Source organism: Neomonachus schauinslandi, chromosome 14 (genome assembly GCF_002201575.2).
Source record: "Neomonachus schauinslandi chromosome 14, ASM220157v2, whole genome shotgun sequence".
NCBI classification, from domain to species: Eukaryota; Metazoa; Chordata; class Mammalia; order Carnivora; family Phocidae; genus Neomonachus; species Neomonachus schauinslandi.
In genome coordinates, this window is record NC_058416.1 from 44,888,068 (window position 1) to 44,901,849 (window position 13,782).

A 13,782-nucleotide genomic window follows, 5' to 3' on the forward strand; every position below is an offset into this window, starting at 1 on the left:
CCTAACATTACTTGTGTTCTTTGCTGCAACTATGACATAATTAGTATAAATGGCCTTAATTCTAAATAAAGTTTTGCCAAAATTCTAACGAAACAAAATTTACCTCAAATGCAGGTTTTAAGAAATACAGACTTTAAAAGAATGTTAAAATGTTAAATGTTGCTCTTTTTTTAGGAGAAGGATCTTGGATCTTAAAGATACTCAAGAGGAAACAATTTAAAAGATCAGTCACATTAAAAGTAAATGGATGAAATATGGGTGAATTTTATATATAAAATATACCTCAATAAAGTTGCTAAAAAAAAAAAAAGGGTAAGAGAATTTCCAGTACTTTACTCTTACTGATCATCACGCAAGATAAATATTGAAGGCAGAGGGTCACCAACTTCAATACTTAAAGGGTTCAGACAAGGGAAGGTAGCTTACGCCATATCTAAAGTGAATAGGCACTGGGTAGTTCCAGTGGATTACCACACACAAGGATATACGTAATGATTCCAAATCTTCTGATTTTTCAGAAGAAGTGGAAATATAGATTTTTGTAAATTAAAACATGAGCAACACTGTATGAGTCACAGAGAATGCATTTATAGATCAAATCTACCCCAAGGCCACCATTTTGCAAATTGAGCGGAAGAATACTTTGGATACACTGTATTTGTTCTTTCCTGGGTAAGATATACTTCATGACACAAAGTTTAAAAATATATATTAAAAATAAATTTTGAAAAAGAATACTTGAGTAAGAAAACCCTAGTGGGCCAAGAAAAGCTTTTGTAATGAATATGCTTAGCTTTCTTTGTGAGTCAAATAGCATGCAAATTCACAATGATTCCAAAGAAAGTGATATAGTAACTTGGATTTGAAGTTAGGTTCTGGAACCCAAATGCTAATACTCCAAAGTAAGTAACAATCAGAGCCAAGAAAGATCCATTGCCCGGGCCCAGCTGCGGGGGCTTACTACTAAAGATATTGGTTTTACAAGTCAGGGACTGAGCAAAGTTATTCTTATAATAAAATAATTATTTTAATGAAGTATTTGAAATAATTTTAAACATCTGATCAATAAGATTATACACAAATATGGGAATATGCTGCACTTTACAAAAAAATAAAGCTAAGCATTTAAATATACAAAAACAACTTTAGGTATAGATCTTTTCTGAAAGTATTCTTTTAACATATACATAATTTATAGCATTTTACATAATAACTTGCCTGAAACAAAAAGATGTGGCCAATTTAACATTTACTACCGTATAGAACATGGCCGTAACAGTCCCGATGGGAAGAACAGGATGAAGAGTAACATACTGGAGGTGTGTTTTTTCCCCTGAAATCTTTTCCTAAAAAGCAGCTTTCTTTTTTGTTTTGTTTTGTTTTTTTAAAACCTTCCTGGAGGATTTACTGGTTCTTTCTGTATGCAATTCTAAATACAGCTATTACTTTTCACAGCTACATGCCACAAAGGTGGAATTAAAAAAAAAAAAAAAAAAAAAGAGGGTTTGCTTTATAAAACATCGGCTTCCTCCTCAGATGAATATATATATATATATATTTCACATATATATATAACATGCTTCTCATAATACATTTAGAGACAAGATCTCTGACAATGAGATGCTGACATTATCTTTTGAGTACTGAATCCAAAATGGAGTCCTACTGTTAAAAATTTCTAATCATCAATTAGGATTTTTTAAATGCAGCAAGATGCTTAAAACTTGCAGTAACGAAAAAAATTTTACAAAACCATCCTTAAGATTTAAAACAATACACAAAATAAAAAAAAAATAACTTCTTCCTTTTGAAATACTGCAAATCTGAAAATGTTTGATACATTTTCCCTTTTGGCTGGACTGTGATTTTGTCCTGTCAACAAAACCCTGTACCAGCCGTGCTGGAGTTCCAATCTCACCCCTGGAACGGAGGGTGCGTGTGCAGCACACGTCCTGCTCTGGGATTCATTCCATTTTCACTCCCCCTTCTCAGGTGGAACGCAATGCCCCTTCATTCCTTCCAGTAGTTCCCACCTTCTCCAGTTTTCAGTGAGGTATATCAGCAGGTCCCGCGTTACAGTTTCCCTGACAAGGATGTCCCCTCACTCGGTATCAGAAGCAGCATACGATGATGAACCACAGAACAGCAACCTTAGGCACAAACTATCCCCATCTGCCTCAGTTTTGACAACATCAGGATGCAGATGACCAAAGTCACCACAGACCCTGCTCTGTGGCTCACCACCTGCAACTACAGAAGGTGATTGTCACAATTAGCTAGGCAACTTCTGATCCCAGCCCAGAAAACCTAACACCTTGAGACAGGTTCAGTAGAGGATGAAATACAGTTTGCTTGGTAAATAGTGACTCTTCCTTTCTTTCCCCTGCATCTTAATGCTGGCTGTATTAGGGAGATCACCTCACTTGTTAACAGTTTGGCAAATGAAGCAGGTGGTACCAAACAGGGCCTTAACCTGTTGTAATTCAATGCACAGGTAGGCAGAAGCCTACGTCTGTATAAACTGTATTTCATTAACCAATTTCCAGAAGACAAAGTTGAATTCTAGTCCTTAAGAACCCCATAAGATTTAATAAAAGTTTATAACTGTAAACAATGGTCTTCCCCATTGGTGATTATTTTCCAGAAACTGAAATTTCAGGAGAGTGCAACAATGCTCTTTATGTCTTCTTTGGCAGTAAACAGCAAGGATCTGGATGGAGAGTGCAGTGGTCACTTCAGAAGGGCAAGGTACAGAGCTCGAGAATACTTCATCTCTCTTTCCTGTTCCATACAGAATATCAAGTCCCTGAGACAGATTCTTGTGATTCTTGGACGAAGCAACTGTTTGGTGGCTATCAGACCGGATGTCCCAGAAGCAAGAAGATTGTCTTTTAAGCCCTAAACAGAATAAACAGAGAAAACAGTTTGAAGTAAGCAATCTTTCATAAAGAGAAAAACTGTCTTCAGAATGGAAGAGCTCACTAACCTCTGGCCACTGAGTTGGTGCTGGAGAGAATATAATGATGCAGTAGGCTCAACCCTGTCCCCCAACAGCCCCATCCCCTGGGGGAGGCTGCCACCACACTAGTTCATGACCTCATTCATTCTCTCTCTCTCACCTGGACCATGGCGACAGCCTCTTAACTGATTTCTCCACTTCCAGGCTTGACTTCACTCCATTCTCTGCTGTGCATTGAAGGCCGGACTTTCCTCTTTAAAGTTCTTAGACAAAACTTTTGGGAGTGATGGCTGTGGACATTATTTCAATTGTGGTGATGATTTCATAGGTCTATGTAAAAACCTATCAGACTGTATACTTTACAGGTGTACAGTCTTTTGTATATCAATTATAAAAATAAAAGAAAAAGCCTTACATGGTTCATATCCCATCATTCTGTGGTTCAAAAATCTTCAATGGCTCACTGCTATCCACAGTAGCTACGTGAGCACTTGTTATATTGACGACAGCTATGTGATTCACCTCCCACACACGATCCCTTTTCTTTCATTTAACATTGCAGCAAGTTACATGGGTGCTGTCTGCATTTATCAAATGAGAAAACTGTGCTTTAGACAGGTTATGCAATCTGTTCAAAGTCACACAGCAAAACTGAACTGTGACTCAATTTCTAATTGGATCTGAAGTGAGTGCTCTTAGTCACTATACTCTATTATCTACCAAATCAGGTACAAACTCATCACCTGGCTTCCCTACAGGCTCACTTCCCACTGTTCCTTTACAAAGCATCTTACCTCTGGCCAATAGATAAAGATCAGCAAAAGGCCATTCCAGACCAATCTACTCATCTTTTAAGACCCATTTCAAATGGGTCTACTTGCCGCCCCCACCAAAGGAATTCTCACTGTAGCAATTACCTCACATAGTATTACAGTAATTTGTATATGCTACCACCACTACCACATACCCACTAGACCATAAGCTTTTTGATATCAACCAATGTGGGCTCTAAATGCCATTCAAAAATGAATGAAACCCAATATGCCTATACTAAGACAGTTTTCTAAATATCAGTGTCTACATAATAGTATTAAAACAAAAAAGATTGGAAGGAGAAATGAAAAATACAGAATTTTCAAAGGATAATTTTTAAATATTTTATTTATTTATTTGAAAGAGAGAGAGAGAGAGCAAGAACAAGCAGGGGAGAGGGAGAGGCAGAGAGAGAAGCAGACTCCCCGCCGAGCAGGGAGCCCGATGCGGGGCTCGATCCCAGGACCCCGGGATCATGACCTGAGCCGAAGGCAGCCGTTTAACCAACTGAGCCACGCAGGCGCCCCTTCTCATTCTTTTTTAAAACCATACTTTGGCTCTTTGAGGAAGACGCGGTTGCAGCTACAGCGGAGGTTTGGATGCCCCGCTCCTGCTCCTGACTCACCGCTGTTCGCTCTCACTGAGGAACAAGTCAGTCAGGAAGCCGCGCTGCAGCCATGGCTTTTAAAGACACCGGGAAGACACCCGTGGAACCAGAGGTGGCGATTCACCAAATTAGAATTACTCTCACCAGCCGCAAGGTAAAATCTTTGGAAAAGGTATGTGCTGACTTGATCAGAGGCGCAAAGGAAAAGAATCTCAAAGTGAAAGGGCCAGTTCGGATGCCTACCAAGACTCTGAGAATCACTACAAGAAAAACTCTTTGTGGTGAAGGTTCTAAAACCTGGGATCGTTTTCAGATGAGGATCCACAAGTGACTCATTGATTTGCACAGTCCTTCTGAGATTGTTAAGCAGATTACTTCCATCAGTATTGAGCCAGGAGTTGAGGGTGAAATCACCATTGCAGATGCTTAAATCAACCTTTTTAATAAATTGATTATTAGTTGTTAAAAAATAAATAAATAAATAAAACCATACTTTGTTTCCGAAAACATCTTGATAGGGTTGGTAACCCTCCTTTCACCCTCCAAAAGACTTATATAAGAAAAAAATTTACCTAACATAGGAAGCAAATCTTCTGGTTCTATAAATATCCTTTTATAACTATCAAATTTTAATTATGCCCTCTGCATTTGTTTTGTTTTGCTTTGTTTTGATGGAGAAAGCAATCCTTTTCTTTTTTTTTTTTAAGATTTAATTTATTTATTTGACAGAGAGAGACACAGCTAGAGAGGGAACACAAGCAGGGGGAGTGGGAGAGGGAGAAGCAGGCTTCCCGCAGAGCAGGGAGCCCGATGTGGGGCTCGATCCCAGGACCCTGGGATCATGACCTGAGCCAAAGGCAGAAGCTTAATGACTGAGCCACCCAGGCACCCCGAAAGTAATCCTTTTTAAGGTCTCCAATAACACTATGGTCAAAACAAGTCAACTTAATTCCATGCATGTTCTCAAAATGACTGAGGGGCACTTTATCTGATGGTCAAATAAAATTTCCTTGAAAGATGTTTTGCAGTTTTGGGGGAATACGATATCACAATCACACTTCTATACTCATTATGGTAAACTTGGCTCAAAAGGGTCCATGGAACAAATTCTGGAACATTTTTAGAAAGGACAAAAACGTTACTCTCGGCTGCACAATTGCCTGGCTACTTCTCCAGGGAGCCCATCTATGGTATAGAGCCAATCTCTCACCACTTCTGCAAGGTTCTTAGTAATGAATGCAGTTTGTACAAATACAAATGTCAGCCTCTGTGACTTCAGCTAAGCACGTCAGTCATGCACTAGCACATTCCTCTTCCCTGTTAAAGTTACCACTCAGAGGTGGTATAATGTAGATATAATCTTAACTGCTGTAAATTATCACCATCACAATATTTTCGTAAGATTTTTGCAGAATGGGGATGCCTGGGTGGCTCAGTCGGTTAAGCATCTACCTTCAGGTCAGGTCATGATCCTGGGGTCCTGGGATCAAGCCCCACACTGGGGCCTTGCTCAGCAGGAAGCCTGCTTCTCCCTCTGCCTGCCGGTCCCCCTGCTTGTGAGCGGTCTCTCTTTTTCTCACAAATAAATAAAAATCTTTAATAAAAAAGATTTTTGCAGAATGGACCGGACAACTCAGCTTTGGAAAACTGGATAAAAAACAAACATTAGGAAGAGAGTTAATAAAACACATCATGGGCAGTGAGTGGAAATTTTGTTGTATATAGGAATTACCTGTTTAAAACTATAGTACATTTTTTTTATTTCTAAACTATAGTACACTTAAATAGAGGCACTTCTCTTAGCCAAAAATTAGATGTAATATGCTAAAGCTGAATCGATAGTTGTTTATAACTATTTAAGTACTAAGAGTTTGCCTAAAATCAGTCATTTAGTGTTTTATACGAATTTTGAAATTAAATGGCTAGCTGGATACACTATGTCTTGGCAATTCCACTTCTATGTAAATACCCAGAACTATATCATACGTTCACCGAAAGACATGTATGAGAATGTTTAACACTCTTATTCATAATGGCCCTAAACAAGAAACAATTCAAATGCCCATTTAGAATAGATAAGTTGTAGAATATTTATACAAATGGAATACTACACAGCAGTAACAAACTGAGTAACATGGATGAATATAACAAAAATGTTAAATGAAAGGATCCAGATGTAAAGGAATACATACAGTTTGATTCCATTTCTATAAAGTTCAGAGCTACAGAAGTCAGGACAACGATTCCTCGGGGGTGAGAGAAGTAGTGCCCAGAAGGAGATAGGAGAGGGTTATCTGGGGTTCTGGTGATGTTCTCTGTCTTGACTGGAGTATTATCTACATGAGTGTGCTTGTACTGTGAAAATTCAGGGAGCTTTGATTTGTGTGCTTTTCTGCATCAGTATTATACTTTAATAAAAAAACTAAAATGCTCCCAAAACCCCACAACAACCCTTGTCTAGGTAGGAAATTAAAAAGGGAGCAAAGAGGGAAAAAGAGGAAAGGAAGTAAGAAAAAAATGTTAGAAAAAAATTAAAGAAACAAAATCATCTGGGTAAAGAACAAAGGGGTCACAGTTCATGTTTGTCATGTGACAAGCCTAAAGGATTCAGGAGAAAGAGCCGTATTACAGCTGCCAGCACAGGGTTGAAAAGGTCATTCCAACAGGATGTAGCAGAAGGCCTGAGGCAATGTTATAAATGAAACAAACCCCAAGGGACAGTCAGTAACCCAACAGAAATGTCTTTCATAATTCACAACTTTACAAAGGTGATAGCATCCTCTTCGCCCAAATAGTGACACACTTAAGAAAGTCAATCTTTCTTGAACATGGATACAAACATATAGCATTTTTATTCCTATGCTTATGTTTTGGGGATGCCTACAGTCTGACTTGTCAGTTTCACAATGACCTGGCCAGAATAATCAGCTACCTCTCAATTATCCATGGTTAAGACAGTGGATAATGTATGGCTAACTTAAAGCCATAAAAACTCAAACCTGCCTTTTCACCAACAGCTTTAATTTTCTCCCACTTCACCAAGTCCCTTTTCCAAAGTTTTCTAGGGCTGGTTTCTGGTCACATTACACTATCAATGCCAAGAACCACTAATGTGGTTAAGAGACCAAAATTTGTATAAAGGGAAAAAAAAAAAAGACCCTGTGACAAAATACTATTTATTTCCGAAATAGGATGTTTCCCCAATCATCTTTCTACATGAGGATATTCTTTAACTTGGATTCTTCACCTGGATGAAGCAGGTAAAATGGAAGAGAAAGGTCAAAGAAGATGAAAGAAATAATTCACTTACCAAGTGCACAACGAATGTTCTTAAAATCATGATCAGACCTAATGTTCACATACTCTGCTAGGTCGATTAAGATAGCCTTCACTACTTTGTTCAACTGCATCACTAAACAAAGTTTCTTACTTTTATTTTGAGGAATTCTCCTCTAATAAGAAAAAATTGAACACCATAAGTTACCGATTTCAGAGAAATAACGTTTTAAGAATAACCTAATTAAAAATAACCAGTTATCCAAACTTTTATTCCCTCAAGTTAATGGAATGGGTGCTGCGAAGTAAAACCTTTAAAAGTCTATCTACTTCTTTTTCCACATTTCCTTAAATTCTATTACTGCTATACTAACTGAAAAGCAAAAATAACGTCTTTATGAGCCCAGGGGCTTCATGAATCCCGCTAAAGTTCTCAGTGACTTCGTATGGGCTTCTGTTTCTAAAAGCTGCCATCCATGGCAACTTAGCTTCATGCTAGCTCACACGCTGATATGGTTTAAAAGTTACGTGGGTTACTGGGCATCTACTATGGGCAAGGAACTGTGCTAGGCAGCGTAAGATATATAGGAGGGTTGAACATCAGTGAGCACCAGTTGTCTCCTCCATAAGCAACCACAGACAAATTACTTAAGTTCTCTGTGCCTCAGTTTCCTAATCTGCAAAATAGTAACAGTAATTATCTCATAGGGTTGTTTTGAGGATTAAATGAGAACATTACCTGGCACACAATATACATTCTATAAGTGTTAGCCCTTCTTATAATAAATTAATTAGTCAGTTGGGAGGCTTGAAGGTTTATAAACAGGAAATAGTATAATTCTAGTTCCAGATCTTTTCTGACATCCCCTAGTTAAAACTAATTATAATAAACTTCCTGCCCCTGTCCTATTCTGTTAAGTCCTAACTAACTTAATTTCTCCTGCCACATTTACTTTGTTCCTTCCAGTGAAATCTTTGAGTTTTAGTGGAGCTCTGAATGCCTAAAGCTAAAAAGTAGACTAATGGGCATTTCAGACATGTGGCAGGTGGACAAAGGATATATCCCAGGACAGGAAGTTTTTCTTTGGCTCCTCCAATCAAATACTGGAGGAGTTTGATGCTTTACAGACCCAACCAAGCTTATCAATACTGTTTCTAGAAGCTAACATCAACTTCTTGCGTTCTATTCCCTGGATCAGAAGACTAACAGAACACAAACATGTCCCTGAATCTTAATAATTAACTAGAAAGAAAAAGTGGGTGTTTTTAATAGAGGCAAAGATTCATTACATTTTCAGGCTCTGCACCTGATTTTATCCTAACCCCATGTACCATAGCAGCTCTTAATGTGAGGACTCAATTCTTAAACTTTAGGGAGGAAACAAGAAATAGACATGGGAACAGGGGGTACAATGAAGACTGGCTCCAGGAAAAAAAAAAAAAATCAAATATCTTCTAAGTCCTGGAAGCAAGGATAAATAAAAGGATCCTGGATGCCTGGCCTTGTGTAAGAAGAACACTAAAAATCTATATTCGAAAGACCTGAGCTTCTAGGCCTTAAGGGCAGCACAGAGAAAAAAATACCGAGCTTCAGGATTGAGCGCCCTCTGCTGGTCAACAAGAAGAACTTTTGAAGCAACAGAGTTGCTTTTATCACTGTTCTATTCCTTTTGAGTTACTTCAGAATACTGACAACCCTACATATTATCTTCTGCCCTAGAATTTTGTTACTTCTACATATCCATGTTTCAACAGTCTTTTATAGAAATAATATGTTTAAACAGACTGATGTGACATGTAATCATGGGCTTTGAGTTCTATTTCTAGTTGTGTCATTAGGAGAGATATATAAAGATAGTCTGGTTCTTCTGTGCTAATGACAATCGCCCTCCTTTATCTCCAAAAGAATGCTTTCTTAAAATCCAGACCTCACTGTTTAATTTCCTAATGAAGTCTCCAACTTAATGTATCCAAAATTCCTCATGTTTCAAACCATTATTCCTCTTTTCTCCTCTTCTTTCTTATTTAAAGGAACAGTAATACCATTCACCTCCAATGCCCAAGCCCGAAAATTGGGTGTCATCCTCAACCCTTTCTTCCTCTATATTCCATCTGTCACTTATCAGTTCTACCTCTTACCGATTTCCAAATCATCTGCTTCTTTCTATATTTTTTCACTGTCATTATCTTTTGCCTAGGTTACCTCAACAACCTTCTTAAGCAACTTCCTTAGTTCCTGGTATTAATATTGCTCACACTGGAGTGGGAATGATCTTTCTAAAATAATAATCAGATAACACTGTTATCCTGCTCAAAATGCTCCAATAGCTAAAAATCTATAGGACCCAGTCCAAGCATCCAAGCATGACATATGCAGTCACATGAGCATACCAAAGCCTCTCTCCAGTCTCATCTCTCATTTCTCTCTTCCTGTCCCAAACTACCAAGCATGCCAGAGTACTTTTTCCCTCTTTGCTCCAAGACAGGTAGTTCTCTCCTCCTGAACTCAATCTCTCTGTCCCATCCTTGTATCACATCACCTTACTAAAAGTTCTTTAAAACTCAGTACCTGTTTCCCCAGTGCTACAGATCCAAACTTACCCCAGGTCTGGACCAGGTGCAAGTCCTGTGTACTTCAGTAGTACTCTGAATTTCATTCTACTGTCACATGCATTCAGCACAATGTAGCTACCTCTTTAATTTTCTCACTAGCTAGAAGGGAAGGATTTTGGAGCTGTGAATATTTTATACAGCGTTTTAGCACTTAGCTGGTATCCATTCAACGTTGTAGTATGATTATGTGTCTAGTATCACCCAATAACATCGCTTATGTGAATTAACAATGAAAATGAGCCATATTATGGCTTTATAATAAAGATCCTGCTGTCATTCTTAGCTTTAAGCCAAATAAATCTGGGAGAAAATGTGAAGTCCTTTGATGGCTTGTTCCAGCCTTCTAACAACTATCTCACCCACTCATCCCCACCAAGCTGCTACCAGATGAACTTGCTCAAAAGGCTGTTTTTTGGTCACTCTTTCCAAAAAGAAAATGCTTCCACCAAATAATACAATACACAAGAACAGTAGATTACCAAATAAACAGTCAAACTCTGAAATGTAGTAACTTTCCTTTTAACACTACAGTTATTTTCTTTAACTTTTAATTAAGACACTTACAAAGTCCTCTGAAAACTTAAGCCATGTCCAAAGATAAATTTTACCTATTGCTTTACGAAAACTTCAAAGGACTGCCAGTTCACTTTTTTTTTCTTTCAGCTTTGATTTTATCCTTGGAAGACCTTAATGTTAAGAAAAGCTACTATAATATCAGTAAAGGTTATTGTGCCTCACAACTAAAGGTAAATTTACCAATATATTTCAGTACTAATAGTAGCTTTATTTAAAACTCTGGTAATTCTAGAGTTGGTAAGTTGCACAGGACTGATGGAAAATGATATAACAAAGAAATATGAATTTATAGGAAAAATAAAAAAGCACAAGTGGTAGTAAATAAAAACTATTTTTATTTTCATAAATTCTTAAAAGATTATGACCGAGTAACGACAATGTACTAGAGTTAAAAACACGTAGAAGTAAAAAGGTGATAACAATAGCACAAAGGATGAGAGGGACTTGTGTAATGGAATTATACAGTTAAAAGGTTTTCACATCTTATGTGACATGGTATTAATTCAAGGTTGAGTGTGGTCAGTTAAGAATACCTACTATGCCTGTTAACAGATACATACAGCAACCATTAAAAAAATAAAAGAGGAATATAGTTAAAAGTTAACAGAGGATATAGAACATCACATTAAATACTACATAATTAACTCAAAAGATGACTGGAAAGGAGAAACAAAATAACAGAGGGGACAAACAGAAAACAAATGGCCAGATGACAGATCCAAATTCAATCACAGTGAAATTATATTAAATGTAAATGGACTAAACGCTCCAAATACATTTTCAGACTGGACACAAATCGCAAACTCAATTAATTATATGCTATTCATAAGAGACGAGCTTTAAATAAAGACACAGATAGGCTGGAAGTAAAAGGACAGAACAAGATAAACCATCCAAATACTAAGGATAATAGTATTTGGTGTGGCTATAACAATATTAAACAAAGTAAGACTTTAAGACAAGGAATATTACTAGAAATGAGAATAACTTCACAATGACAAAAGGGGGAAATTCATCTGAAAGACATAATGTGTTTATGCCTAATAATAGACCATCAAATAAAAGAAGCAAAGATTGATAAACAGAAACAGACAAATGTATAACATAGTTAAAAAAAGAAAACAACTTACAAACCCCTCTCAGTAACCCATGGAACAAGCAGCCAAAGAAAAATTGGTAAGGATATAGAAGACTTATAGACACTTCACTCAATACTAAAGAACACACATCCTTCTCAAGTGCACAGAGAATATTCCCTAAGATATACCATATGCTAAGACAGGTCTCAATAAATTTAAAAGGACTGAAGTCACAGAATATGTTCTCTAACCATAATGAAAACACCAGGGCGCCTGGGTGGCTCAGTTGGCTAAGCGACTGCCTTCAGCTCAGGTCATGATCCTGGAGTCCCGGGATCGAGTCCCGCATTGGGCTCCCTGCTCAGTGAGGAGCCTGCTTCTCCCTCTGACCCTCTCCCCTCTCATGTACTCTCTCTCATTCTCGCTCTCTCAAATAAATAAAACAAAAACAAAAACAAAAAACACCAAATATTTGAAATTAAACAACACACTTCTAAACAGTCTGTATTTCAAAGAAGATAGCAAAAAAGCAAATTAGGAAATATTTTTGAACTTAACGATAATAAGAACACAACATATCCAACATATCAGAGCTTTTCTGCTTTGGCCTCACTCCCACAAACTAACAGAAATTTATAACATTAAATGTTTGTATTAGAATAAAAAAGTATACCCAACCTTCACCTCAACTGAAAAGCTGGAAAAAGAAAATATTAAACTCAATGGAAGTAGAAGAAAGGAAATAAATAGGAGTGGAAATCAATGACATAGGAAATAAACATTTTTTAAAAAAGAAATAAAGCCAAGTTAGTTTTTGGAAAAGATTAATAAAATGTATGAACCCTTATCTAGACTGATCAGGAAGAAAGAAAACACACAAATGATCAGTATCAGGAATGAAAGAAAAGATAACATGACCACAGACATTAAAAGATAACAGTGAGATACAAAGAATAATTTTATGTGAATGTCTTCAACTACTAGATGAATGCAGAAATTCTTTAAGAAACACAAGTTTCAAATACACACACAAAAAGAGAAAATCTAGTATTGAGTTTTCCTCACATTGAGAACTCCTGGCTTGGGTGGCTTCATTGGTAAATTCTATCAAACATTTAAGGAGGAAATAAGACCTATCTTAGAAACTTAAACATTTAAAAACACTTTTAAAAAAGGAGGAAGAAAGAACACTGGCATAACTCAAACCAAAACTAACAAGGACAATACAACAAACTAAAATTATAGACCAATATCATTCATGAACACAGATGCAAAAATACTAAAACAAAATGAATGAAAAGCAAACAGAATCCAGCAGCATGTATAATCAATTTTATATTGTGACCAACTGGGATTTATCCCAGGATTAAAAAGCTGGCTAAAATTTAAAAACAAATACAAATTACCAAATTAAGAGAATAAAGGAGAAAACTCTTATGATAATCAGATAAATTCAGACAAGCTTTGGCCAAATTCCACACCCACCATCTCAGTCAACGAGGAAGAGAAGAATTTCCTCTATGAAAAACCTACAGCCAAAATCATATTTAAAGGTTAAATACTGAGTGCTTTTTCACTAAGATCAGAAACAGGCAAGGATGTCCACTCTCACCACTTCTATTCAACACAGTACTGGGGATGTTAGCTAGTGTTCTAAGGCAAGAAAAAACAAATGAAAAGCACAAAGACCAGAAAGAAAGAAGTACTCTATTTTGATTTGTAAACATGATTGTTTAGCAAATCTTTAGGAATTTGCACCAAAAACCACCAGAACAATTAAGTAAATTTAGCACATTGGAGGATACAAGATTTGCTATATTAGCAACAAACTGGAAAGTATATAATTTTAAAAATACCAT

At 37.0% G+C, this 13,782-nt stretch overlaps 1 protein-coding gene and 1 pseudogene across 2 annotated transcripts in view; one reads left to right on the forward strand and one right to left on the reverse strand.

Annotated features, from left to right (window-relative positions):
- Positions 1-2,730: 2,730 nt before the first annotated feature.
- The window catches only part of TAF4B (TATA-box binding protein associated factor 4b), a 122,167-nt gene continuing 111,115 nt past the window's right edge, over positions 2,731-13,782 (reverse strand). For both annotated transcript variants that reach the window (XM_021686269.1, XM_021686268.1), the window contains exons 15-16: positions 5,438-5,444; positions 2,731-2,898 (exon numbers count right to left, since the gene is read on the reverse strand). In XM_021686269.1, the coding sequence (XP_021541944.1) occupies positions 2,731-2,898; positions 5,438-5,444 (175 nt within the window). The remainder of the gene's footprint in view (positions 2,899-5,437; positions 5,445-13,782) is intronic.
- On the forward strand, positions 4,450-4,809 carry LOC110577046 (annotated as a pseudogene).